A 24,393-nucleotide genomic window follows, 5' to 3' on the forward strand; every position below is an offset into this window, starting at 1 on the left:
AACACTTTGGACAAAGATCTTGATTTCGAGGAGTTTCTTAGAGAAAGGAGAGACACAGAGTATTTTAGGATTTTGACAGCTGCAGGCATTGGATGGATAAAAATGGAGCGGGGAATGGATAGGGTTGGAATTGGAGAAGTTTTTTTCTCTCATTCTCTTCTTCAGTGTAATTCTTTTGGGAGCCAGGATTGGTTAACTTGGGAATCTAGGTCCAGGCTCCTCACTGAACAAATAATCAGCAATGCCAGGTCAAAGAAAGAGATATTAAAGATGATGAGAGATGGAGGCTTTACAGAGGGCCATTAAAGGAGAAGAGGGAAGTCGAAAGGTATTGGAATTTAAGGAAGGAATTCTAGATCTAGTGGTTTGAGCAACTGAAGCCACAGCTGGCTGCAAGTGATAAATAAATAGTGTGGAGTGGCACCAGAGGGAGTCAGATTGGGACGAGGGGAGTATTGTGTTACATTGTTGAAGGGTCACAGAAGGTTGCGCTGTTAAAAAGGGAAAGGTTATGCAATAATTTAAGCCAAGGATGAGAATTTGAAATTTGGGACATTGGGGCATTGGAAGCCAATATGCAGTAACAGTTGAAATAGGTGAGCAGGACCTTGTGTGCAGTACTGTGATACGGGCAGCAGGTGAAGCTGAAACTGAGAGAGGGAGGAGAATCAAGAATCAGCTTTGGAATAGAGGGGTGTTGACAGGGAAATGCAGGAATACTTCAACAGGGTGGCATGGTGGCTTGCAACACCAGGGACCCGGGTTCAATCCCACCCCTGGGCAAATCTGCATGTGGGGTTTGTATATTCTCCACCCATGGCTGTGTGGGTTTCCCGTCCATAATCCAAGGATGTGCAGGTTAGGTGGATTGGCCATGGATAATGCAGGGTTATAGGGTAGGTTGCTTTGGACTCAAATGGCCTGCTCACACATTAGGGATTCTATGAATGACTGGTTTTAGGGTTAGGTGGAGAGAATGTGGATGTTTTGTGTAGCTTGGAGTTGAATAGGACATCAAAGCTGCAAAAACCTGAGGCATGGAGAGGACAGCAATTAGTCGTGAGAGTTTGTGATTTGTTGGTGGGGTGGAATCAATTCAGTCATCTAAATATGGTGCCCAATTTCCATATCTATTCATTTTGAGTAGCTCAGAGAAAGATGAAGCTAACGTGGAGAGGTTCAGATAGGCAGTCACAGAGAAGGGCAGATGTAACTGCGGGATTGAGCATCAATGATGGAACAAAGGGATAGGTCCTTATACACAGGGGACCGGAGATCTGAATGGTCAGATAGGAAAACCCAGGAGGGAGAGATGAACAAGGGTTTGCAGGAGTTTGTACAAGGACAGAGGTTTTGATATTGATTCTTGGGAGACTAACAGAGGTAATCAAGGACAGGGGTCCCGGAATATTGTGTGGGACAGACAGGATGTGGGAAGTGCAGTTTTGAATGAGTTAGAAGTTATGATGAGTAGAAGTACCTGTGATCGGCAAGGTTTCAACTCATAGAATGATACACCGCAGAAGATGCAACTTGGCCATTACATCTGATAGCCCTTTGAAAGAACTCTCCAATCAGCTTGAGTCCCTATGCACTTGCAACATTTTTTTTCTCTTGAAGCTTTTATCAAGTTACCTTTCAAAGTTATTATTTAATGTATTTTCGCCGCACTTTAAGGCAGTGAGGAGCCATAGTCCACAAATCACCGAATTGTTACAGCGCTGAAGGAGTTCATTCAGCCCATCGTGACTGCGATGGAGGACCATTGACATCTTTCTCAGAGATAATTGATTTTGACAGGCTCATTCGTCTCAAAACGTTAACTCTGTGTTTCTCTCAGCAGATGCTGCTGTGTTTCTCCAGCTCCCTCTGTCTTTGTGACAACTGGTTACGTGTGGCTTGAGGGTGACCACTCCACAAGGGGTGGTAAGGTGAGGAGAGAGGCCTCCATGAATTATCGCATGGAGTTCGCACTGCTGCCTCACAGCGCTAGGGACCCGGGTTCGATTCTAACCTCAGGCGACTGTGTGGAGTTTGCACATTCTCCCCGTGTCCGTGTGGGTTTCCTCCGGACGCTCCGGTTTCCTCCCACAATCCAAAGATGTTTAGGGCATGTGAAATGACCATGGGAAATTGACCATAGTGTTCAGGGATGTGCAGGTTAGGGGCACTAGTCAGGGGAAATGTAGAGTAATAGGGTTGGGGAATGGGTCAGGGTGGGATACTATTTGGAGGGTTGGTGTGGACATGTTGAGCCAAATGGCCTATTTCCACACTGTAGGGACCCGATGATCTCATGTTGTTGACTTCATTGTATGCTACACTCGAGTCTTCCAGCTAAGTGAGCTGACAGGCCCTCACTACCTTAGGCAGTTTCAGTTAATAACAACTCGCTGTGCTGAAACAAATCTCCACACCTCACCCTGGATCTTTCCCAATGACTTTAAATCATTGTCCTTCAGTAGCTGAACCATCTACCACTGTAGTTTCTCCTTATTTACATGAGTAAAATCATTTGTTACGACATGAATCACTATGTATTACTGTGACTTGGAGGTGCTGGTGTTGGACTGGGATGGACAAAGTTAAAAATCGCACAACAGGTTTTTGAAGGGGCAGCGCTTTGAAATTGTGAAACTATCACTGTATTCTAACAGATGAAAGGCTTAACAGACGATCAATTTTTCAATGTATAATTTCAGTTACATCACCCTGCAAATTTTTGCTATAAATTCTGTGTTACGATCGAGCCCTCCACTATCACCTGATGAAGGAGCGTCGCTCCGAAAGCTAGTGTGCTTCCAATGAAACCTGTTGGACTATAACCTGGTGTTGGGCGATTTTTAACTATATACAGTATTACTGTGCATTGATACTTGAAAATTAGACTATAAAGCTTTGTCAAGATGGTTCCTCGACATCCGATTCTCCACTTTCAGTAGGTGATAATTACAGTTAATGAGGTGGCATTTTTCTCAAATGAATTTACAGAGATTGCAAATTTTCAGGATTGTTGGTAAATCCAGGGAAGAATGGAGCTGATGATAGCACTTTGCCTTTGTCAACAAACAGGGAGCCTGCTGAGAATGGGGGTTGGGGGGGGGGGGGGGGAGGGGGTGGGTGTTGTGAAGTGTAAAACCATTAATAATGACAAGTACAGCCACTCTCTCTCCCTCTCTCTGTTAAGACTGGGAGCATGGTGAAATGTGTTTGTTTGAGTGCATTGTTGATTCAATGTCAGTTGGGTTGCTCATCCCATTAATTTTTAAGCTCTTAACAACTAATTGCCCCTCCTTCCCATTATCAGAGCAAGCAATTTGATCAGGCAGAGATTAGAGTGAAAGCCTTAAAAAGATGAGAGTGTGGAAGCTTCAGAATATACCCAGAAACCTCACCTACAACACAACCTGGTGCTCTACCATTAAACATCCCGATTGTTTTATTTCATCCCCAATTATGTGTGAGATGGTAAAACTGATCACATTTTCCCTTTGCTGCTCTGGGTTGGTACCTTTTGTAAATGGTTATATCTGGGCCTGGATGTTGTCTATTCCCTACAAAGAACCTCAAGAGATGTCAGCCAAGAGAAGTTCAGATGCTCAGCCAATTACCCAAGACAGCAGTGTGAGTATCAAGTGGACGAGAACTGTGATTCAAGCCAGAATTGGTTATTATTTTTATTAATCAGTTTGCTCCATTCTTCTTGCAGCTTTTGCTGATGTATTTTCTGCCTGTTGCTATCTTCTCTATTATATCTCTGTGCAAGGCACATTTTCTTTGACTGTGCAAACTATAACTGTGTGGATTCTGTTTCCCCACTAGAGGGGGTAGAAGTAATGGAATCAAGTAATTAGTCTATAAATAAGACATAAAAACCTTCTTTTGACAGTGGCTCTGATGAGGTTGTAAAAATAAGTATTCCCAAAGTTTCTCAGATCCAAATTTATTCTCCTGAATCCTGTAAAAATATAAAGTGCCGGATTTGCCAACAATACTTTTGTGCCTTTTATTGAGAAAATAAATTATGAAGCAGCGACTGCCTTCAAATGAGTCCCTGAATGTTTAAAGTCACAAAAGTTCGTCACTCCTGGAAAAATAGAGCCTGTTAAAAGTTTGGAAGCTTCTAAGCAAACTTCAAAACTTTCCTTCGAATAACTTTTAGACACTGTGGCAGCCTGGTATAAATGATGATTGGGTTTGAGGATGAAAGGAATGATTTGGGATTTTGGGTTAGGGATGTCGGGGCAGGGGGTTGGTGGTGGGGGTTTGTTGCATGGAGGGAGACTGGATAACTTTGAGATGATGGCTCATTGACAGACTGACAATAAGAGATTGAAATCAAGTCATTTGACTGTAGTCGATTTAGTCAGCCTGATACTCCGGACAAACCGGGCTTTGATTCATATTATCATGAGTTCATCAGTCAGCCTGGGAGCTGGGGTACATACTAATCCAGGTTTGTAGGATGGGTTATACTTCATTTAGTCCAAACTTTTGCAGTTTCAACCTTATTATTATAGAAATGGCTTATTAGTGAAGCCTATTTCAATTAAATTACTTGATATTAAAAGGCGGAGATTGGTCTCTGGTAAATTAATTTTATTTCTCCAGTTTTGCGCTCTTTAAAGCTGCTTGATTGTCACTGGGTTAAGTTCTACATGCACTGGCTGGCCTATAGTTCCTCATGACACTAACCAGCAAGTCCCAATATCAGCAGGAAAACCAGTTAAACACATTCCTATTCGAAACTGATGGGGCAGGGTGGTTCTCACAGTCGCCGCTTTTGAGTAGCGCAGGAGCACTTTTAGAAGCCAGTCATGTTCCCATTTAAAATTTCATGACAATTCTTATATAGTATGCAGTTAGCTAAAGTCATGAACAGCATTCTTAATTCGGAGTGAGAAGGTTCTGAGTTTAGCTTCCACTCTAGAACTTCAACATGATTCCTGATGAAGGGCTTTTGCCTGAAACGTCGATTTCAAAGCTCCTCGGATGCTGCCTGAATTGCTGTGCTCTTCCAGCACCACTGATCCAGAATCTGGTTTCCAGCATCTGCAGTCATTGTTTTTACCTCTTCAACATATAGGTCAGGCTGTGTTTTAAATTTGGTTTCAGATATTGCTGTTGATATACTTTGGACAAAATGAAGGTTCTCTTTGTGTCTGTGCAGACGGAAGTGTATAGGATCACCCAATGCTACTTAAATGGTGTGTGAGAGAGCTCTGGTGTTTATCATTCAATCACAACAGACTATTTAAATCATCACTGTTCACAACGGAGTTTAAATTGCCTTCGTTCACCTTCACTTGGTCCATGTCCAACTCTTTGCTTCTTTTCCTTGACATCCGAGTTTCCATTTCTGGGAATGGGCTGCCCACCAATATCCAATACAACCCCACCGACTCCCACATTTACCTCAGCTACAGTTCCTCACACCCTGATTCCTGAAAGGATTCTATTCCATTCTCCCATTTTCTCCATTGTAACTGTTCTGAAGACACCATCTTCCACTGATACCTCCTTTCGGCAGAATTGACATGGCCCTCAGTGATGTCTCACCCATTTTCCACACTGCTGCCCTCACCTCTCACTCTCCCTCCTCGAACAATGATAGGGTTCCCCTTTGTCCTCACGTTCCACACCCCCTTCCCAGGCTCCATATTCAAAGGATCATCCTCCGGATTTCTGCCACTTGTAGCAAATGCAAGCAGCAAACACATCTTCCCCTCACCTCCACTGTCTGCATTCTGCAGGGATTGCTCCCTGTATGGGCATCCTGGCCAATTCCCTCAAACCCCGTCTGTGACATCTCCCCACGCAATTGCAGACGGTGTAATACAGGCCCTTTTCACCTTTGCGTTTTTTATTGTCCAGGACCCAAATCACACCCTCCAGGTGAAATTGTGGTGCACCTGCATTTTTTTCCTCAAGCTAGTCTACTGTTTTCACAGCTCACAATGCAGTCTCCTGCACGTTGTTCGGACCAAACACAGACTTTGCAAAACATTTCCACTCTGCTCGTAGGAAGGACCCTGACCTACCAGTAGCATGCCTTCCAACACACCAGCTTACTCCCATGCTGACTTTTTTTTAAATTTCAAAAATATACTTTATTCATAAAAAAAATATATTTACATATTTACATAGTCACAAACAGTTGGGTTCTGTACAGTTGCAATATCAAGGACACAAACAAACACTCTATCCAAACTAACCAAAATGTGGAGGAGCCAGGGTTGGACTGGGGTGCACAAAATTAAAAATCTCACAGCACCAGGTTATAGTCCAATAGGTTTATTTGGAAGCACGAGCTTTCGGAGGAAGGAGCAGTGTTCAAAAAACTAGAGCTTCGAAATAAAACTGTTGGACTATAACTTAGTATTGTGCGATTTTTAACTTTGTCAAATTAACCAAAGTCATCTCTTACTTGAACCAGACTATATTTACATGCAGATGCTGGAGACCAGAGTCAAGATTAGAGTGATGCTGGAAAAGCACAGCAGGTCAGGCAGCGTCCAAGGAGCAGGAAAAATCAACGTTTCGGGCAAAAGCCCTTCATCAGGAATCCTGATGAAGGGCCTATGCCCAAAACATTGATTTTCCTGCTCCTTGGTTGTTGCCTGACCTGCTGTGCTTTTCCAGCACCACTCTAATCTTGACTATATTTACATGTGTTTGAGGCACTAGGAGGGTCTGATAACTGAACAGACTCCCATTTAGCTTCAGCAGGAAGGCCTCAGATAGGCCTGTTGCAATTTTTCTTGCGAACCCAATGCAAGATGTAGGAACAATATCCAGATATTCTGTCTAGACACTTTACAGTCTTCAGGACTAAAAATTGAGTACAACTTCAGAGTATAAATACTGCCCTCCATGTTGATTATACCCCTTTGCCCTCAGTGTCTTGTTGTACGGGTTGGCTCTTAATAAAACAAGCCTATTTTCTAAGGTTCCCAGCTATCACTGACATTTATTCTGCATCAGGAAATCTCTTACAACCACAGCACTCCCTTTGTCTTTTGCTTTGTGAAGTCTCACCATCTGTTTCAATTGCTCTTCCCACCCCTTTACCAACAGCACAGGAAAAGAAAAAGCATTTCCAGCTCTCTGAAGAATTACTGTATTTGAAACATTAACTCCATTTCTTTCTCCGCAGATGCCACCAAATATGTTCAGTTTCTCCAGCACATTCTTTTTTTCTTCTGTTGTTTGTCCACAGAAGAGTAGTTATTGAACCAAAACAAAAGCTCCAAAGCAATTTGGGATCTTTCAAGGACACAGAAGATGCAGAGAGTCTTTAACTTACTAAGGAGACAGTGAGGTCTGCAGATGCTGGAGATCAGAGTTGAAAGCGTGTTGCTGGAAAAGCACAGCAGGTCAGTCAGCTTCCGAGGAGCAGGAGAATCAACGTTTCGGGCCGGAGCATTCCTGATGAAGGGCTCCGTCCAGAAACGTCAATTTTCCTGCTTCTTGGTTGCTGTCTGACCTGCTGTGCTTTTCCAGCAACTTACTCTCAACCCTTAACTTACTAATCCTACCCATAGAAGTTAGATCAGCATGAAATAATGGAGTATAAGTACCACCATGGATTGGTTGGGGCAAGTGGTCTGCTCTAGACTGTATATTTTATGCGATTGGGGTCAGTTAGCTGGACAGTTGGTTTGTGACGCCGTGAGATGCCAGCAGTGTGGGTTCAGTCCCTACACCGGCTGAGGTTACTGCGGTGGACTCTCCTTCTCAACCTCTCCCCTCGCCTGAGGTCCGGTGGCGCTCAGGTTAAACCACCATCACTCATCTCACTTTCAAAGGAGAGTGCAGTCTCGTGGTCAGGTGAGACTACGGCCACTTGAATTCTATGATACGTTATTCCCCTCAGGTCTTGGTTTGCATGTTTCAATTCATTAACCTGCGCGTATATAAACTGGGGTCAAAAAGTGGGGCACTGGAAAAAGCACAGCAGGTCAGGCAGCATCCGAAGAACAGGAGAGTCAATGTTTCAGGCATAAACCCTTAATCAGGAATGTGTGGGGGGTGGGGGGGGGAGGCGAGAAATAAATAGGGGTGTGGGGGTAGGGCTGGGAAGGCGATAGGTAGACACACATGGGGCGGTGTGGGGGTTGATGATAGGTCAGGGGGAGGGTGGAGCAAGTAGGTGGCCATATATGAACTGCCTGATTTGCCTAAAGGGTGATCACATTACACAAGTTACATTAATATTTAATGCCAATACTTACAAGGCAACGTAGTGACCCAAACCTAGGTTTTCAGGATTGAGGACTGTCTGCAGATGGACAATACATTTTATTTAAAAAGAATACCCTTTTCAGACAGTTTTACATTGAAATCTCTTTACATTGCATTTTTCAGGTGCCGTGTGAACATGATCATGGTTGTGGAGTGGGATTTTTCTGCGACAAACATTTTAGGTTGTGCGTCCCTTTGAGAAACGAAGGCCAGTTCTGTCGGCGGGATAGTCAGTGCTCCCAGGGTCTGAGCTGCATGTTTGGCCAGTGTCACTTCACTGTTCCCAAAGGACATGAAGGTAAGACAAGTTGAGGTAAGCAGACTCAGACTTCCTGAACACAGAGGAGAAAGTGAGGACTGCAGATCAGAGTCAAAAAGTGTGGCACTGGAAAAGCACAGCAGGTCAAACAGTATCCGAAGAGCAGGAGAGTCGATGTTTTGAGCGCAAGCCCTTTGTCAGGAATGAAGCTTATGCCCGAAATGTTGACTCTGCTGCTGCTTGGATGCTGCCTGACCCCCTGAACTCACGTAGAAAAGAAAAAAAAAAGGACAAACTCTGCAGCTGGCTTAATCACATTAAAAATAAACTCAGCTAGATGTTACTAACTCAATGTGCTCTCTCTAAAAGAAAAACTGACTGTGAGCTATGCTTCTTTTAGAGAGATGGCCCAATGGCCCATTACAATGCAATGACCTAACCGTTGCAAAACATAAAATTTCCCATCTCACAATTCACTGCCTTGTTATTTTTGTACACACTGTTTTTGAAAGGTATCAAATGGTAACCAATTGTTTGCTCAATTCATGACTTTTTTTTCATCTATTCATCCCTCACACCACCACCCCCAGAGGGAGAAAATATCTTGAAAATGCTTTTATTCCATGTGAATGTCAGGATCGATCATTAAAATTATTCACACAGGACAATCCCAAATCTTTGCGCTGCAGTCTCGACAACCTCTCAAGATCTGGAAACACACAGTCTAAATTTCAGAAAACAGGATGCAGATATATCTTTCTTACCTTTACAATCTTGGCCATTTCTCTCTCCTCATTCTTCCTGAAACACCCAAGTCTGCATTTGTAGGAATTCAATTTGGGGGGGGGCGGGGGGGGAGATTTTGCACAGGATATGAGACTTTGGTCACTTTTTCTATTTGCTTGTTGCCCAAAGCAATAGCTTTAGACTTTTGTGCCTCCTTCAAAGATTGCGCTAAAGTCAAAAACAGCACATACAGTTCACCGAGCTCACACTGGCCCTCCGAGTTGGGCAGCATTGTTGTTTCACAGCACTAGGGACTCAGGTTCAATCCCACCCTCTGTTGACTGTGTGGAGTTTGCACATTCTCCCTGTGTTTGCATGAATTTCCACTGGGTGGATTGGCCATAGGAAACTCTGGGTGGGATGCTCTTTGGATGGTTGATGTGAACTTGATGGGCTGAATGGCCTGCTTTCATACTGTAGGGATTCTGTGATTGGGGTTGTTGCTTGGTTCAGCTTCCAATACAGGACGAGGATCTCAACCCAGCAGGGGAACACAAAGCTAAGTATCATTTTCTCTTTAACTACTCACCACCTTTGGAGGTTACACACTTGTGTGAGAGGTAGCTTCCCTTGCAGCGTCCATTGTTCTGCCTTAGGCACTTCATCCCAGAGAGCTCACACCTGAGAAGGATGAACTTGCATGTTATTCACTCTCAGAATGCTGGCAAGGCTGGCATTCATTATCCACCCTAACTATCCTTGAGGTGGTGATAAAGAATCTTTGTGTTAGATGGATGGCTTGCCAGGCCATTTTCAGGGCAGCTTAGAACTAACTACACATTGTACCCAAACCAGAGCAGGTAAGGATGGCAGATTTTCTTCCCTAAAGGACACAAGAGAACCAGTCAGGGTTTTAATGGTAATTGGTGATTTTGTGGCCATCATTACTAACAGCAGCTTTTGCTCCAAGGGTATTTAATTAGCTGAATTGAATTATATCTGGAGTAAAAAGCTAACAGCATCATTGACTGTATATCCAGCAGAACAAGGATTGACAATTTACTGTGCATTCCTGAATGATAATCTACAAGCTCCTGTCCTAAAGTCTGTCAAACTTTAACTTTTCTCTTCCTTTGCAAATAATTCTGTCCCAACAAAACAGGGGTAGGATAGAAATCTACTTTCATTTAAGCAGAACATATTTCCAGCAGGGCAAAAGTGGGTATTGCAGATGCTGGAGATTAGAGTGTTGCTGGAAAAAGCACAGTAGGTCAGGCAGCATCCAAGGAGCAGGAAAATTGACGTTTCGGGCAGGAGCCCTTCTTCAGGAATGAGCTGCAGTTTCCAGCATCTGCAGTATGTTGCTTGTGCCATCGCTTCATGCCACTGATTTACCTCCTGGGTTTGCTCACACATCAAGACCAGCCCAATCCTTACAGATCAACAACCCCAAAATCTGGGCTAAAGGGGTTCTCCAACAATCAGAGAAACGATTGCATCCATATTTGCTACTTGTGCGTGCACAGTGGGGCCGGGGGGGGGGGGGGAAATCAAACAGGACAATCAATCAGAGTTCAATAACACATTCCTGAGGAAGGGGACTGGCCCAAGACCAAACCTGAGAATATTCCCATTGCCCCCCACAGAACATTGAAAATGCTTTGTTCCACAGCTTGTGTTTCTCCCCCCAGGGGCTCGCTGTAAACTTGAAGATGACTGTGGCGTCTCCATGTGCTGTGCAAGACATCATGGAGAGATGATCTGCAAGAAGAAATTGACTTTAGGAACGAACTGTTATATCCCCGATGGAGGGCTGGCTTACAGCATTAACCAGCTGTGCCCCTGTGAGGAAGGGCTAGTCTGCAGAAAAAGCAGGATCATGAGAGAGTAAGTATACTGCATTTGCTATATCCCACCCTAGTACTTAAGGGATTTGGGCCAAAGGCAGACACTGAGTTAGAACACAGATCTGCCATGTTCCCTTGAAATAGCAGAACAGGTTCAAGGGGCTGAATGGCCTCCTCTGTTCTTTTGTTTCAAGGTCATCTATGTACAACTGCAGAACAGAGGGATACTTTTAGGGGCATTAGACTTGGATTTGAGTTGATATGAACATTTTGTAACAAAGTAGCGTGAATGATATTCTGAAGGATAGAAGAGTCATCGTTTACTTAAATTGGTGCTGGTAGAGCACAGCAATTCAGGCAGCATCCGAAGACAGGCAAAATCGACATTTCGGGCAAAAGCCCTTCATCAGGAATAAAGGCAGAGAGCCTGAAGCTTGGAGAGATAAGCTAGAGGAGGGTGGGGGTGGGGAGAGTGGCATAGAGTACAATAGGTCAGTGGGGAAGGAGATGAAGGTGATAGGTCAGGGAGGAGAGGGTGGAGTGGATAGGTGGAAAAGGAGCTGGGCAGGCCGGACAGGTCAGGGGATCGAGTTGCTGGAGGTTAGAAGCTAGGATGAGGTGGGGGAAGGGGAAATGAGGAAACTGTTGAAATCCACATTGATGCCCTGGGGTTGAAGTGTTCCGAGGCGGAAGATGAGGCGTTCTTCCTCCAGGCGTCTGGAGCTTTCCACATCCATCAAAGTTTTACCTGCACATCCACTAATATCATCTATTGTATCCGTTGCTCCCGATGCGGTCTCCTCTACATTGGGGAGACTGGGCGCCTCCTAGCAGAGCGCTTTAGGGAACATCTCCGAGACACCCGCACCAATCAGCCAAATCGCCCAGTGGCTCAACATTTCAACTCCCCCTCCCACTCTGCCGAGGATATGGAGGTGCTGGGCCTCCTCCACCGCCGCTCCCTCACCACCAGATGCCTGGAGGAAGAACGCCTCATCTTCCGCCTCGGAACACTTCAACCCCAGGCTTCAGGCTCTCTGCCTTTATTCCTGATGAAGGGCTTTTGCCCGAAACGTCAATTTTGCCTGTCTTCGGATGCAGCCTGAATTGCTGTGCTCTTCCAGCACCAATTTAAGTAAACGATGACTCTTCTATCCTTCAGAATATCATTCACGCTACTTTGTTACAAAATGTTCATCAGCACCACTGATCCAGAATCTGGTTTCCAGCATCTGCAGTCATTGTTTTTACCTCGTTTACTTAAATTGACCTTGCGATTATCAATCAAGAGCATTACAATCTGCTATTTCCTCTCAACAACGGAATGTGGGGGAGATAGTGAGGGAGCAATATTGGCACTGAACTACCTGAAAGTTCTTCAGACATGAATTCAAAGCCCCCCCCCATGGCCGATAGTGAAATTTGAATTGAATAAAAGTCGGGTGGGGTGGGGGAACTGGCCAAAATGATATCTATATAGCCATTGTTGTAAAAACTCATTTGGTTCACAAACTTAAGAAAATCAGACACTAATCACTGTCATGAGCTAAATACATGGCTATGTTGCAAAAGCACTGGTATTTTATAGCTGCTAAGAAACATGTTAATGTCAATGTTACACCCAACCTTTTCTCCTGGAATAAATCATTAATATTTTTGTAATATGTTCCAAAACCATCTCCTCTGTTTCAAATAAAATATCAATAAAGCATTCAACAAGGTTCCACATGGGAGACTGGTGAGCAAGGTCAAATCTCATGGAATACAGGGAGAACTAGCCATTTGGATACAGAACTGGCTCAAAGGTAAAAGCCAGATGGTGGTGGTGGAGGGTTGTTTTTCAGGCTGGAGGCCTGTGACCAGTGGCGTGCCATAAGGATCGGTGCTGGGTCCTCTACTTTGTCATTTATGTAAATGATTTGGATGTGAGTATAAGAGGTACAGTTAGTAAGTTTGCAGATTATACCAAAATTGGAGGTGTAGTGGACAGCGAAAAGGGTTACCTCAGATTAGAACAGAATCTTGACCAATGGGCTGAGAAGTGGTAGATGGAGTTTAATTCAGATAAATGCGAGGTGCTGGATTTTGGGAAAGCAGGCTTTATACACTTAATGGTAAGGTCCTAGGGAGTGTTGCTGAACAAAGACCTTGAAGTGCAGGTTCATAGCTCCTTGAAAGTGGAATCGCAGGTAGATAGGATAGTAAAGGCAGCGTTTGGTATGCTTTCCTTTATTAGCCAGAGTATTGAGTACAGGAGTTGGGAGGTCATGTTGCAGCTGTACAGGACATTGGTTAGTGCTGTGTGCAACACTGTTGGAATAGTGTACGCAATTCTGGTCTGTCCTATTGGAAAGATGTTGTGAAACTTGAAAGGGTTCAGAAAAGATTTACAAGGATGTTGCCAGGGTTGGAGGATGTGAGCTACAGGGAGAGGCTGAATAGGCTGGGGCTGTTTTCCCTGGAGCGTCAGAGGCTGAGGGATGACCTTAGAGGTTTACAAAATCATGAGGGGCACGGATAGGGTAAATAGACAAGGTATTTTCTTGGGGTGGGAATGGGTCCAGAACTAGAGAGCATAGGTTTACAGTGAGGGTGTTGGGGGGGGGGGGGGGAAAAGAAAGAAGAGGAGATATAAAAGAGAACTAAGGTGCAACTTTTTCATGCAGAGGGTGGTGTGTGTATGGAATGAGTTACCAGAGGAAGTGGTGGATGTTAGTACGATTGCAATATTGAAAAACATCTGGATGGGTATATGAATAGGAAGGGTGTGGAGGGATATGGGCCAGGTGCTGGCAGGTGGGACTGGGTTGAGATATCTGGTTAGTATGGATGGGTTTCCATGCTGTACATCTGACTATTTGAGTCTTGATTGAAGCAGCCAACAATTTCTAATGAATTTGTTTACTTTCTCATAGGAGAGAGTTTGATTACTGGGAAAACACCAATAATTGGCAGTGCCTGAACCCTTGGTCCTGAAGGAACACATTCTGTACACAGCTGTATTTAGTGTAAATATACTTTGTTAAATGATTCATAATGTAAATATTGATAGCAAATTCCTAGCCATTGCTAATAAAATGCTACATAAAAATTAGGGCAGAAATTGTTCATTCCAGCTATTCACAGCCACATCACACTGTAGATTGAAGGAAGTGAAAATACAATGCAGAAGTGGAGTTAATCATTTTTTTTAATGAAATGGCCACTCCAATATCCTATTTAGAGACTGTAAGCAGTTTAAGACATGTGTGGAAGAAAGGCAGCCTTTGGTGTATAGTATTGGAGATCTGGAGCTCTGTTTAAATCCATATTGACAAAATAACCAACTGATTAGCCCACAGCTCCATCATACAAAAGCCAGGATGTTTAAAATGAAACTAAATGATCCATTTATCCTGTAGTTGCTCTGGGATAGTAGGACCCCTACCTCGGAGCCAAGAGTCTGGGCTCAAATGCCACCTGACAGATGTTGGTCATAATATACTTGAACAGGTCAGTCAAGGATGCCCAAAACTAGCAAACCCTATCATTTAAATCGGAAACTTCTCTCCCACAGCCCCCTGGCATTATTTCTGGAATGTTCCATGTAATATTTTCAGGCCGTGGTAAACCACAGATACCAAATCTGTAGACAATGCAGTACTACTGTACCTGCAACTCCTATGGGGACAGTGTAGAAGGCCCATAATCACCAGTGTGGGTTTTCCAATGTTGATCATGGCTAATAGCAAATGTGCCCATCCATTACAAACCCCCAACTGCAGTGGGAGGAAGCCAGCAGAGCTGAAGGACCTTTCCATATTTGGACAGCTTGATTTATATTCACTGGGACAGAATTGGAGGTCAGCTCCAACAAACATCCCAGATATTCACTCCTGCATCTCCCAGTAGCTAACAATACTGGTGAGTGTAACATGCTCTTCAGTGTTGGAAGGCAACAAAGAATATCATATCTTTATGTCTGTCCCATGAAAAAAGGCATTAAAGTTCAACTTTGTGCAGTTATTCACAGACACGATGGATAAAAAGCACAAAAAAAATTTATTTAAAACACACATGCTTCATCACGTCTTGGAATGAAAGATGCTTTGCATGTATTTTCAATACACAGAACATTAAGCAGACTGTAACAGTGTTAACAGTAACCTGTTCCTTTCAATACTGGCTCATTTCCTCACTACTGAGGCTAGTGACTTGTTCAATATTAATACTCAAGTCTATAAAAACAAAAATTTAAGATGAAACTGACAGATGAAGGCTTACCACCAGAGGCAGTAAATAAAGCTACATGATTGAATGTCTCAATAGACAGATATGTTTATGGAAATGATTTGTTCCTGGAGCCAGGACAGAAAAATCATGAATATGCAGCAAGTACAGTCCTTGTAGAGATCAGGTTTGCTGTTTGAGGAGGTAGAGAGTTGCCAGGAATTTTTTGGGGGCATTTTGCCCTCAATGTCTCCCAAAATTTTATAACCATCAATAATTAACCCAAAATGAACAGCTTTGTTTGAACCACTGTCCCATGGAGCAACCCTTTAAGGGTTTGGTTCAGGGGAAGATTGCAAACAAGCTGCTGAGGTTCCCAGTAATTCTGCTCCATTTTGTTGGCATCTACTGATGAAAACGATCAGATTTAGTAACAGGCTGGCTTTTGAAATACACTGTCACACTGCTCTTCAGCACCAGGCAAACAGGAGAGAGAGTTCCAACAGAAAATTAGAGCTCAATTTGCATGAATGAGATATTCCTTTGCAAAAATAAAAAGCCAAGATAAATTTCTTTGCACTTTTCCCCTATAAAGAGATTGGAGCATATTGGTCCAACCAATGTGCAGCGATCATCTCAGTAACTGGCTGAAAGTATTGCCTGTCTCCACTTATAGCACTTAAGTTGTAAAGACTTAAGATCATTTCTGTGCAAGGAATGGAGGAAAAACTCCCGTAGCCTTCAAAAGATTTACTCTTCTGAAAACAAAATGATCTTGCTGAGATTAAGGTTTATTGGTTCCGTTAATGGTTCATAAACTAGCATCTTCACTGCCTCCAGGACTCCTTTTTGCCTGGGAGTCTAAGCCTACCACTATCATAGAAGCACCATCACCTGAGGAATAGACCTAAGATACATTTAGCACCACCATCAAGGTAAGAAATGCCAATCTTGTCAGTTACACCCATATCCAGACATTAGGTTAAAAAGGGAGTTCACAGCCATTCGTCTCACAGTCAGCAATACGTTTGTTAAAAGGTTTGATCATTTCAGTGAAATTTAACTAATTGTAGAGATAGAGTCAATAACAGAAGTCAGAAGAATGTCTACTGTACAGAAGGGAAACTTGTCAAATCTCAAAATGGAGTGCCAATAATAAAATGCTGACATCACAATAATACAAGGTCATATTTCTTGAAAGTAACAGAAGTCCCAAATTCTACATAGTTAAGAAAATCAAGGTAGAAATGTTTGGCAGCTGAATGCATGTTGATAAGCAGGTCAGAGGTAGGCTATAAGCAATAGTCCTGACAAAACAATGGAAGAAACTTTAAAACACAGACTCCAAGTATAAACAGCTAGTGCAAAGACAACTGAAGATCTGCATACTGTACTTCATGCATTTTGTTGATCAGAAAGTCATGTGACCAGAAAGTCACATGCCCACAAAACATTGATCATAGCTACAGCCATCTGCCTAGCAGCCCACTGAGCTGTGTCGTATACCCAGATAACTAGACTCCATTAAGTGGCCCACATGTTGAAGGGGTAAACTGGCTTCTGCATTAACAGTCCTACAAGCTGTAAGCGATGCTAGTCAGTTGCAGCTATCCACAGAAATACCAAGTAGTAGCTGTATGCAAGAAACAAAGTAGTCATAGCAGGGTAACATGCGTCCTTTCTCTGGAAAAAATGATCCTGGCTGCCCAGCCTGGTCGATGGACACCGTAAACATCACATCCCACCCTCTGGCAATGAAAGGCAACGTGTCCAACAAACCAATGCGATTATTAGCAGAGTCAGGCCACCCTTCCTTATCCCCTAACTCACTAGCCTTACAGAAGGTAGCTTCAACTCCCTGCACCATCTGCTACCATGGAGAACAATGGTGAGAAAAACATGATAATGTGCAATGCATTAGCACCATGCAACAAGATACACCAATGTCAGCAATTGTTTCTAAAGGATGCATGACTAAGTTCAAAATGTCCCTGGCTTCATAAAATCCAAGTTGAGAAACCCATTCCTGCATATTTGAGCGGAGGAGAGGCAAAAAAGGTTAAAAATAAAAATCAGAAATCCTGTTTTACCATGACAGGGGAGGATGAGGACCCCTCCTGCCTAATGTCCTGTCACCAATAAAACAGCATTTACTATTAGAACTAGCAAATTTCTATATAAAAAAAGCACTATGTTTAGCAAAGGACAGGTTAAACCATGAAACTTAGGAGGCAGACACTTCAGAGACAAGGAGATCAAACTGGTGCATTGGTGTAAGGTGTGTTAAGAGAACAACAGTTGGGAACTTGCATCAAGATCTAAGCTACTGATTATTTCAGGCAGGAATAAACAGGATTTCCTGAATAGAGAGAGGCCTGCTCTGGTATTCAGTAATTTGAATTTTGGATTGAAAGCCTACAGCGTTCCTTTAAAAGGAAGACATGTCTTGTTTCCCTGATGACCCTGATAAGGATCAGCTCACATTCTCAAATGGATCTTTACAGGAGTCCTGAAAGAACCAGTATAAAATCAGGATTTGGGTGTTGAGGCAGTGCCTGACCCTGGGAGAGGCTTGCTGCTCTGCCTGGCTTCAGACCACACTAGGTGGTGCCATTGCTCGCTGGGTAGCTGCAACACCTAGAGCCTCAATACCAAGTCTTCAGTTTTGTTCATCTGCTGTTACTTTTGCAAGTTTTTGGCCAAACGAGACAACATTTCAAGTAAAAATAAGGCTCCAAAGTATTCAGTCAACCAAGATTTGAGGTAGAAAACAAAACTGGCAAATATCCTGGCACTCTAATCAAGTGTACTACATCCAAAAAACACAGGGTGGTTTCCTAGTTCTACCTCAATGACATTAGGTGTGGTGATAACATGTCAGTGAAACTGACATGAACCTTTCAACATTTGCAAATTAGGTACTTTATGTAGAGACTGAATGGCAACCAAGAAAGAAAAGGGATCATTAAGTGCAGATCAATTAGGTGACATTCTACGGTGTGCCTCAAAGTGTCCCCTTGCAGTATTTTACACCTTAAAGACAAGGTGTTCTATGTGACCAGCTGTTCAGGACCAAAACACTTCAGTTTTTGAACTACATCAAGCCGGTGGTGGCTGATTTGACCCAAGTTTACCTCCATTTGCAACTTGAAGCTTGTGCAGGCCACAACATTTACAATCAATTTCTGTAATCTACACATTCCTGGTACAGATAAATCAGAGGATTGCAGGCAGGCAGGCAGCATTACCAAGTACAAACTGTTTCAACTACCCTAACAAAATTTCAAACCAGAAAAAGAATTAAATTGTCAGACCACGAGGGGCCAAACCCATAGTGTTTTCCATCACCTTCAGCTCCCAACTATAGTTTGGACATAAAACCGTAAGGTAGCAAAGAGTCTATGATTAGGATGAACTCAAGGGAGAAATTTAAAGAGATGCACAGGAGCTATAGTCCTTTATGCAAAGGCAGGCATTTGTAAGCCGATGCTATTACAGCAAAGTGGAATGTCTGAATGAGGAGCTCCGGCATTAATTACAGAGGGAAACAGGAATTTTGATTCTGTCTGCTGAAATATGAAGTGAATATAGAGCAAGGAAAGGCAAATTCACAGGAAAAAATAAATGGCAAGAAAAAGTGGATAGTACAAACTATTTACAAAGCTTTGCTAATTTATTACCATTTGTTCAGCTTTGCACTTTCCTTCTAGCCTTTGCCAATATTCTGAGATGGTGAATTTGATTCAACATGGGTGAAACTGTATTAGCCTATTTTAAACAAAATCCTAGGGGTTGACAAAACCAGACACCAATTCAGGCCATGCATTAGCCCATCTAACTTAACACCATGGAGGTTAATTCTTTTCAAGACAATGTGTCATGTAGCAAAGTTTCTCACTGTTCCCTCGACAATACACTGACTGCAAAGAAACAACCTATTTTCCTGAAATTAATGCTGGAAATACACAGCAAGCCCATCAGAAGAGAAAATTCAGGATGACTACTTCTGCCACAGACCTGGCGTTAAAGGAAGGGCCAAACTCTTCAGACAGAGGGAACTAACCTATTTGAAGAATGTTTTAATTTGGAACAGCTACAGTTTAGTCTTTACCTTTTCCATTGGTACTGAGTAACCAATACCTGAAGGAAAACTTTTCAGAGCAGCTTGCCTCCAAGTTTCTGAATTGGTTCCCAACTTCAATAAAACACAGATCCACAATAGCAGCCAAGCCTGAAAAAGCACTGCCTACATTAAATACAGATTGCTTTAGGTCAAATCCCAAGACATTTCCTTGTGACGACAAGGTGAAATCCCACTCCTTCGCCCAATCTGTCACCAGTTTTCCTCTCATACTAAGACGACCAGTGTCAATATTGAGAATTAAGTTCCTTTTCCACCAATGACCAACAATTCAATTAAACAAGTAGTTCTGTTAAAAAAATTTAAAAACTTCCCACAGTAGTCAAGTGAGGTACATGTCAGAGGTTAAAGTGCCCCACCCTCAAGAGTTCACAGGTCCAAGCTGATGACTATAGCAATTCACTTGCATGTCCACTGGCTTTACAGCACCTGCCCTGTTTTGAATGAAGTGTATAAAAGCATTTGCTTAATTGAAACTTCAAATCTCTGAATAATGATTCAAGCCCTAGAACAGACTAATACTGATCAGTGATCTAATAGTGCTTCATTTGATAGAATAAAACTCTAGCAAGTTGACCAAACTGCTCATGGTTCAATAAAAATTAAATACTATTGCCAGACCTGATGGAGTGTAAAATGCACATCCTGAGGTTCAGACCACAAACTATTCTGGGTTTCCCACTTAATGCTGAAACAATTACCAAGCCAGCTCAGCATGTGTATTAACCACGGATACAAGTTACCGCAGAAACTTGTGTTGCTGATTGCAGGATTCTTTTATCCCTTTAACTTTTCAGTTTGATAATGCACTATGGAGACTTGCATGGTTACAGTTAGTGTTCAGTTTTCTAAAAAATCCCAAAAGTGAGCTCATTCTGCACTTGGGTAGCAAAAGTTTAAAACCCAGCATAACATGTTTCCATTATTTCATCCAGCAGGTTTGTCTGTCTCAGGCTTCACCAAGATCTTTGTCCCTCTGTTTCAGGGCCTGCAGATTCAAAACGAAGGGTGCGTCACAATTAGAGTGTCTCAGCCAGACGTCTTCTCGACACTAAGAATTCTCAAACAAAAAACAAAACAAGGCACGAATCCACTTCTGTTCCTGCAGCTGCTCATGGATGAGTCATTTCTTTAGAAAGTTTGTGTTTCTTGCTTTAGAGCACCAAGCTCTATTTTGCTGCTGTTTTCAGGGTCATCCATTCCAGCCCTTGACCTAGTCTGAAAAAAAAAAGTGAAGAAATCACATCAGTAAATACATCCTCTGCTGGATTCAAAGCTTGAGAAAGCCTTAAAGCCTGAATGGGTTATATTCATCAGGGTGGACTTTCTGCTCCCATGGTCACCAGCCCATTCCTCAGTTATAGCAAAACTCAAATGGTCACTCTAGCATTAATACTCCACACAACCCCATCAGCCTGAAATTCTATCCCTTTCACCTCAAAATACCTGCCAACTTCCCCTTATTGTATTAAACTAATCCATATCAAAAATCATATTCCCCATTCGAGTTTTGGGTAAGGGTTTGTTCTGAAATCCTTACTGGATTTGAGAGACTCAGTTATGAGCTGGTTTTGGGTATTCGATTATCTCCAAACAAGTGATAACATCTCATTGCTCTATGAAACCCTTTTATAATCAGGAGTTAGTTTCCATCTCAGCTAGATCACTTTGTTCAGGAAGGTTAAGATATGGGCCAAAGGCAGGTATGTGGAGTTAGACCACAGACCAGCCATGACCTCAGTGCATTTTTGAAACAGGCTGACAGGAACAGCATAGGCCATCTTGACCTGTGTTTAGGATCTCTATTAAACACAGAAGGTTAAGTGGTGATGAAAATCTTCCTTGGTACCATCAGGATGAAAGCAAGCTGTGAGCAAGTAGGTGATCCTGAAAATGAGTGAAAAGGATCCAAAATTAAGCTGCGTGAACCTTTTCCACAGAAGTGTGACTTTGGTACAAAACACTTCTCCAAATGGTGTTGGTATGAATGCATTTCAGTTCAGGTTGGGGAAATGGAAATATACTAAAATTGGAATACTCCTTGCCATAAGTAAACAAGTACTGTTCATTTGAGATTGAAAGATTAAGCTTTCATTTTTCAGTCTATTCAATCGAGAATACACAAAGCAAAATAAACTAAAACTCAAACTGTATGCTGATGGACTGTTGTTTTGAATCAACAGCAGTGTTTTTACCTGGTAAAGATGCATTAAATTGGAGACATCTCAAAACAGTTAGGATTAATTTCACTAGATTCCAATTCAAATATCAGATATGAGTGATTCCATATATCATAAATAGCTACATTTTAGTTGCAATGTTTGCAAGCAGCATTACAAACTGATTGAAATCTCAAGGGGACAAAGCACTTATTGAAGCTATTAGGAGATGCAAATTTCTCAGCAACCCGATACCTTCATTTCAGCTAATGGTTTAAAATGATCAGGGTTTTAAAACAGGATTGGGGGTAATTTGAAGAGTATCTATACTGCAGAGTTATCAGGAAAGCTTAATTTCTTACAACTAGTCTGCAATGGAGTCTTCCTTTCTGCCAACTCATTCAGCACATTGCTCAAACATTTAAATTAATATTGAATTTTTAATTATATAAAAGTTAAACTTCTGTTCAGATATTGAAGTGATTAATGCAGAATTTGCCCCGAAAATGTACAGCTTCATACAAGTCAGATTGCTGCAGAAAACAAAAACATTCTTCCACCAACTTCCTAGGATAAACCCTAACATAATTCCTCTTTTATATAAAGCAGCCAATCTTAGTTCAGTACTAACCCTTCGCCAGTGAGTGCACAGCAGGCTTGAATATGCCAGGGATGATCTTTGATAGAAGTTAGTGTCAGAAATTTGGAAATTTCAGCTGCTGACATGGAGTTCTTCATGTCTTGTTTATTGGCGAATACAAGCACAGCTGCCTTCCGGAGGTCCTAGCGTGAAAACAAGCCATGGTTACCAATCCTTCAGATCAAAGTAATCCCAGCACTGAACAGTTCACCCCAAAGTAATGCTGCCTAAGCACAAAAACAGAAAGCGAGGATTGCATATGCTAGAGATCAGAGTCAAGAACGTGGTGCTGGAAAAGCATTTGAGGTGCAGGAGAATCGACGTTTTGGGCAAGAGGCTCTTTTCTGTAACACTGATTCTCCTGCTCCTCAGATGAGTCCTGACTTACTGTGCTTTTCCAGCACCCCACAAAACAAACCAACCCAATTCAAATGTTTGTCCCTCCTGTGTGCTCAACAAGTTGATCTTAATTTTAAAAAGGGGTGTTTGAGCTGGTCTCCAAGACCAACACCAGGCAAAGAGGACATGAAATACTTTCAATACGCAACAGGTATCCTTTACCTGCCTGTCTAAAAACCTGATTAAGGATTACAACCGGCACAGACTGGACTGAAGGATCTGTTCCCATGCTGTATGGAATTGTATTGTAACTGAAGGTAGTTTAGAAAACCCACCCAAACAGACCTGCAGACAAGCTGAATTTGAGCTCTCAGAGGGGAGGAGAAAAAAAAAAAACACTTGTATTAGGGGAGTTTAATTCAAGCAAAAATTCTCATTTTCCTCCAAAGGATGCTAACAGACCTACACATGTTTGGACATCTGAAACCATCCTAAGAAACTGCAGGTTCTGGGTTTTTCAGATAATAGCTATTCAGCCCTACTAGTCCGTGCTAGCATTTGTGTTCCATTCAAATCTCAACCAAACATGACTTTTGCTCTCATGGTTTGTGGATCCCCTAAATGCATCTATGTTACTCCCTTCAACCACTCCTTGTGCTAGCAAGTCCCACACTTCTTCACTCCCTGATGTAATGACCACAGTTTTGTTTATTCTTTGACTGCAGACTAATATGGGGAAGGATACCGCTTTGAAATCAAGGAAACTGTTACATTAACACCCTTGCTTTGTTCAAACAGGGAGTGATAGTTCTAGTGTCTCACTGGCACTGTGAATACACTCGGGCAGCTTTGGAATGGACTGTTGATTGAAAAAAAAAGCAATCAGGTCCAGTTGTGGGTCAGGACTGCTCAATATGACGACAAGTGATTGGCTCAGGAGCAGGTAGACATCCAGCAGGGTAGTGATGCAGGCTAAGTATGAAGAATTTTAAAAATAGACAACAGCTCTCACTCAGCTGTATTACTGAGTATTTGCCCATAAGTCGCTGCCTCTAACCAACGATACAGACGGAGCAGTCTTGGGCCTGCAGTAAAGAACGATAGGACACATTGAATCCTGTGGACTGGTGCTAATGGACAGTTTTTTTCCTCCATCTGTAACAACTATGTTTACTTGCATCCACCTTCACGCTTATGCAGGGATTTCAGATGGGATACAATTACAAGTCGATAACTCATTTTGATTGTGTGGTTAGAACTGGTTTATTTGTTAAAAAACATGATCAGTGTTTTCTATTAACCAGAGCTAAGACAGGAAAATGGAGGATTGAATATAATTTTGAATCTTTAATCCTTATGACAAACCCTGTAATAAAAACAGCTCCAATAGCAACAGACTTCCTCCAAGAGGAAGGTGACACTGGGTAATTCCCTACTAGATTTTCGGTATCTTGTATTTTTAGTATACAGTTTCTCTATTCTCCAGAAGTGTCAACTTTCACTCAGCATACACTCAGGAAATCAGCTGTTCCTTCCCCTTCTAAACAGGCACAACCAGTGGACAGTTAATGCTAGTCAGCACTAAGGTCCATCTGCCTTAGTGAAATAACTATTGCTTAATGTCCTTAATCACCTTCCTGCTTACCTAGTGTTCTTAGTCATAATGGTCCACTGACATGCATTACTATTCCATAGCCAAGAGTCAGGTCTACAGCACACAAAAATCCTTCCATTCATCAAGTCTTTGTCAAATGCCACCATTTAACTAATCAAATCCTATTTTCTAGCACTTACAAATCCAACAAACCTACACCAGATTCCATTTTGGA

The 24,393-nt window shown here is 42.4% G+C and overlaps 1 protein-coding gene and 1 pseudogene across 1 annotated transcript in view; one reads left to right on the top strand and one right to left on the bottom strand.

The window, feature by feature from the left end:
- The first annotated feature begins 280 nt into the window (after window positions 1-280).
- Window positions 281-20,561, top strand: LOC148141742 (dickkopf-related protein 3-like; annotated as a pseudogene).
- The window catches only part of LOC122539789 (ADP-ribosylation factor-like protein 5B), a 35,546-nt gene continuing 27,664 nt past the window's right edge, over window positions 16,512-24,393 (bottom strand). Inside the window, exons 5-6 of the mRNA XM_043674845.2 lie at window positions 22,217-22,368; window positions 16,512-20,644 (exon numbers count right to left, since the gene is read on the bottom strand). Of these exons, the coding sequence (XP_043530780.1) occupies window positions 20,596-20,644; window positions 22,217-22,368 (201 nt within the window). The 3' untranslated portion in view covers window positions 16,512-20,595. The remainder of the gene's footprint in view (window positions 20,645-22,216; window positions 22,369-24,393) is intronic.

Source organism: Chiloscyllium plagiosum, unplaced genomic scaffold (assembly GCF_037043375.1).
Source record: "Chiloscyllium plagiosum isolate Xiang-an unplaced genomic scaffold, Cpla_swu_hap1 HiC_scaffold_32, whole genome shotgun sequence".
NCBI lineage: Eukaryota > Metazoa > Chordata > Chondrichthyes > Orectolobiformes > Hemiscylliidae > Chiloscyllium > Chiloscyllium plagiosum.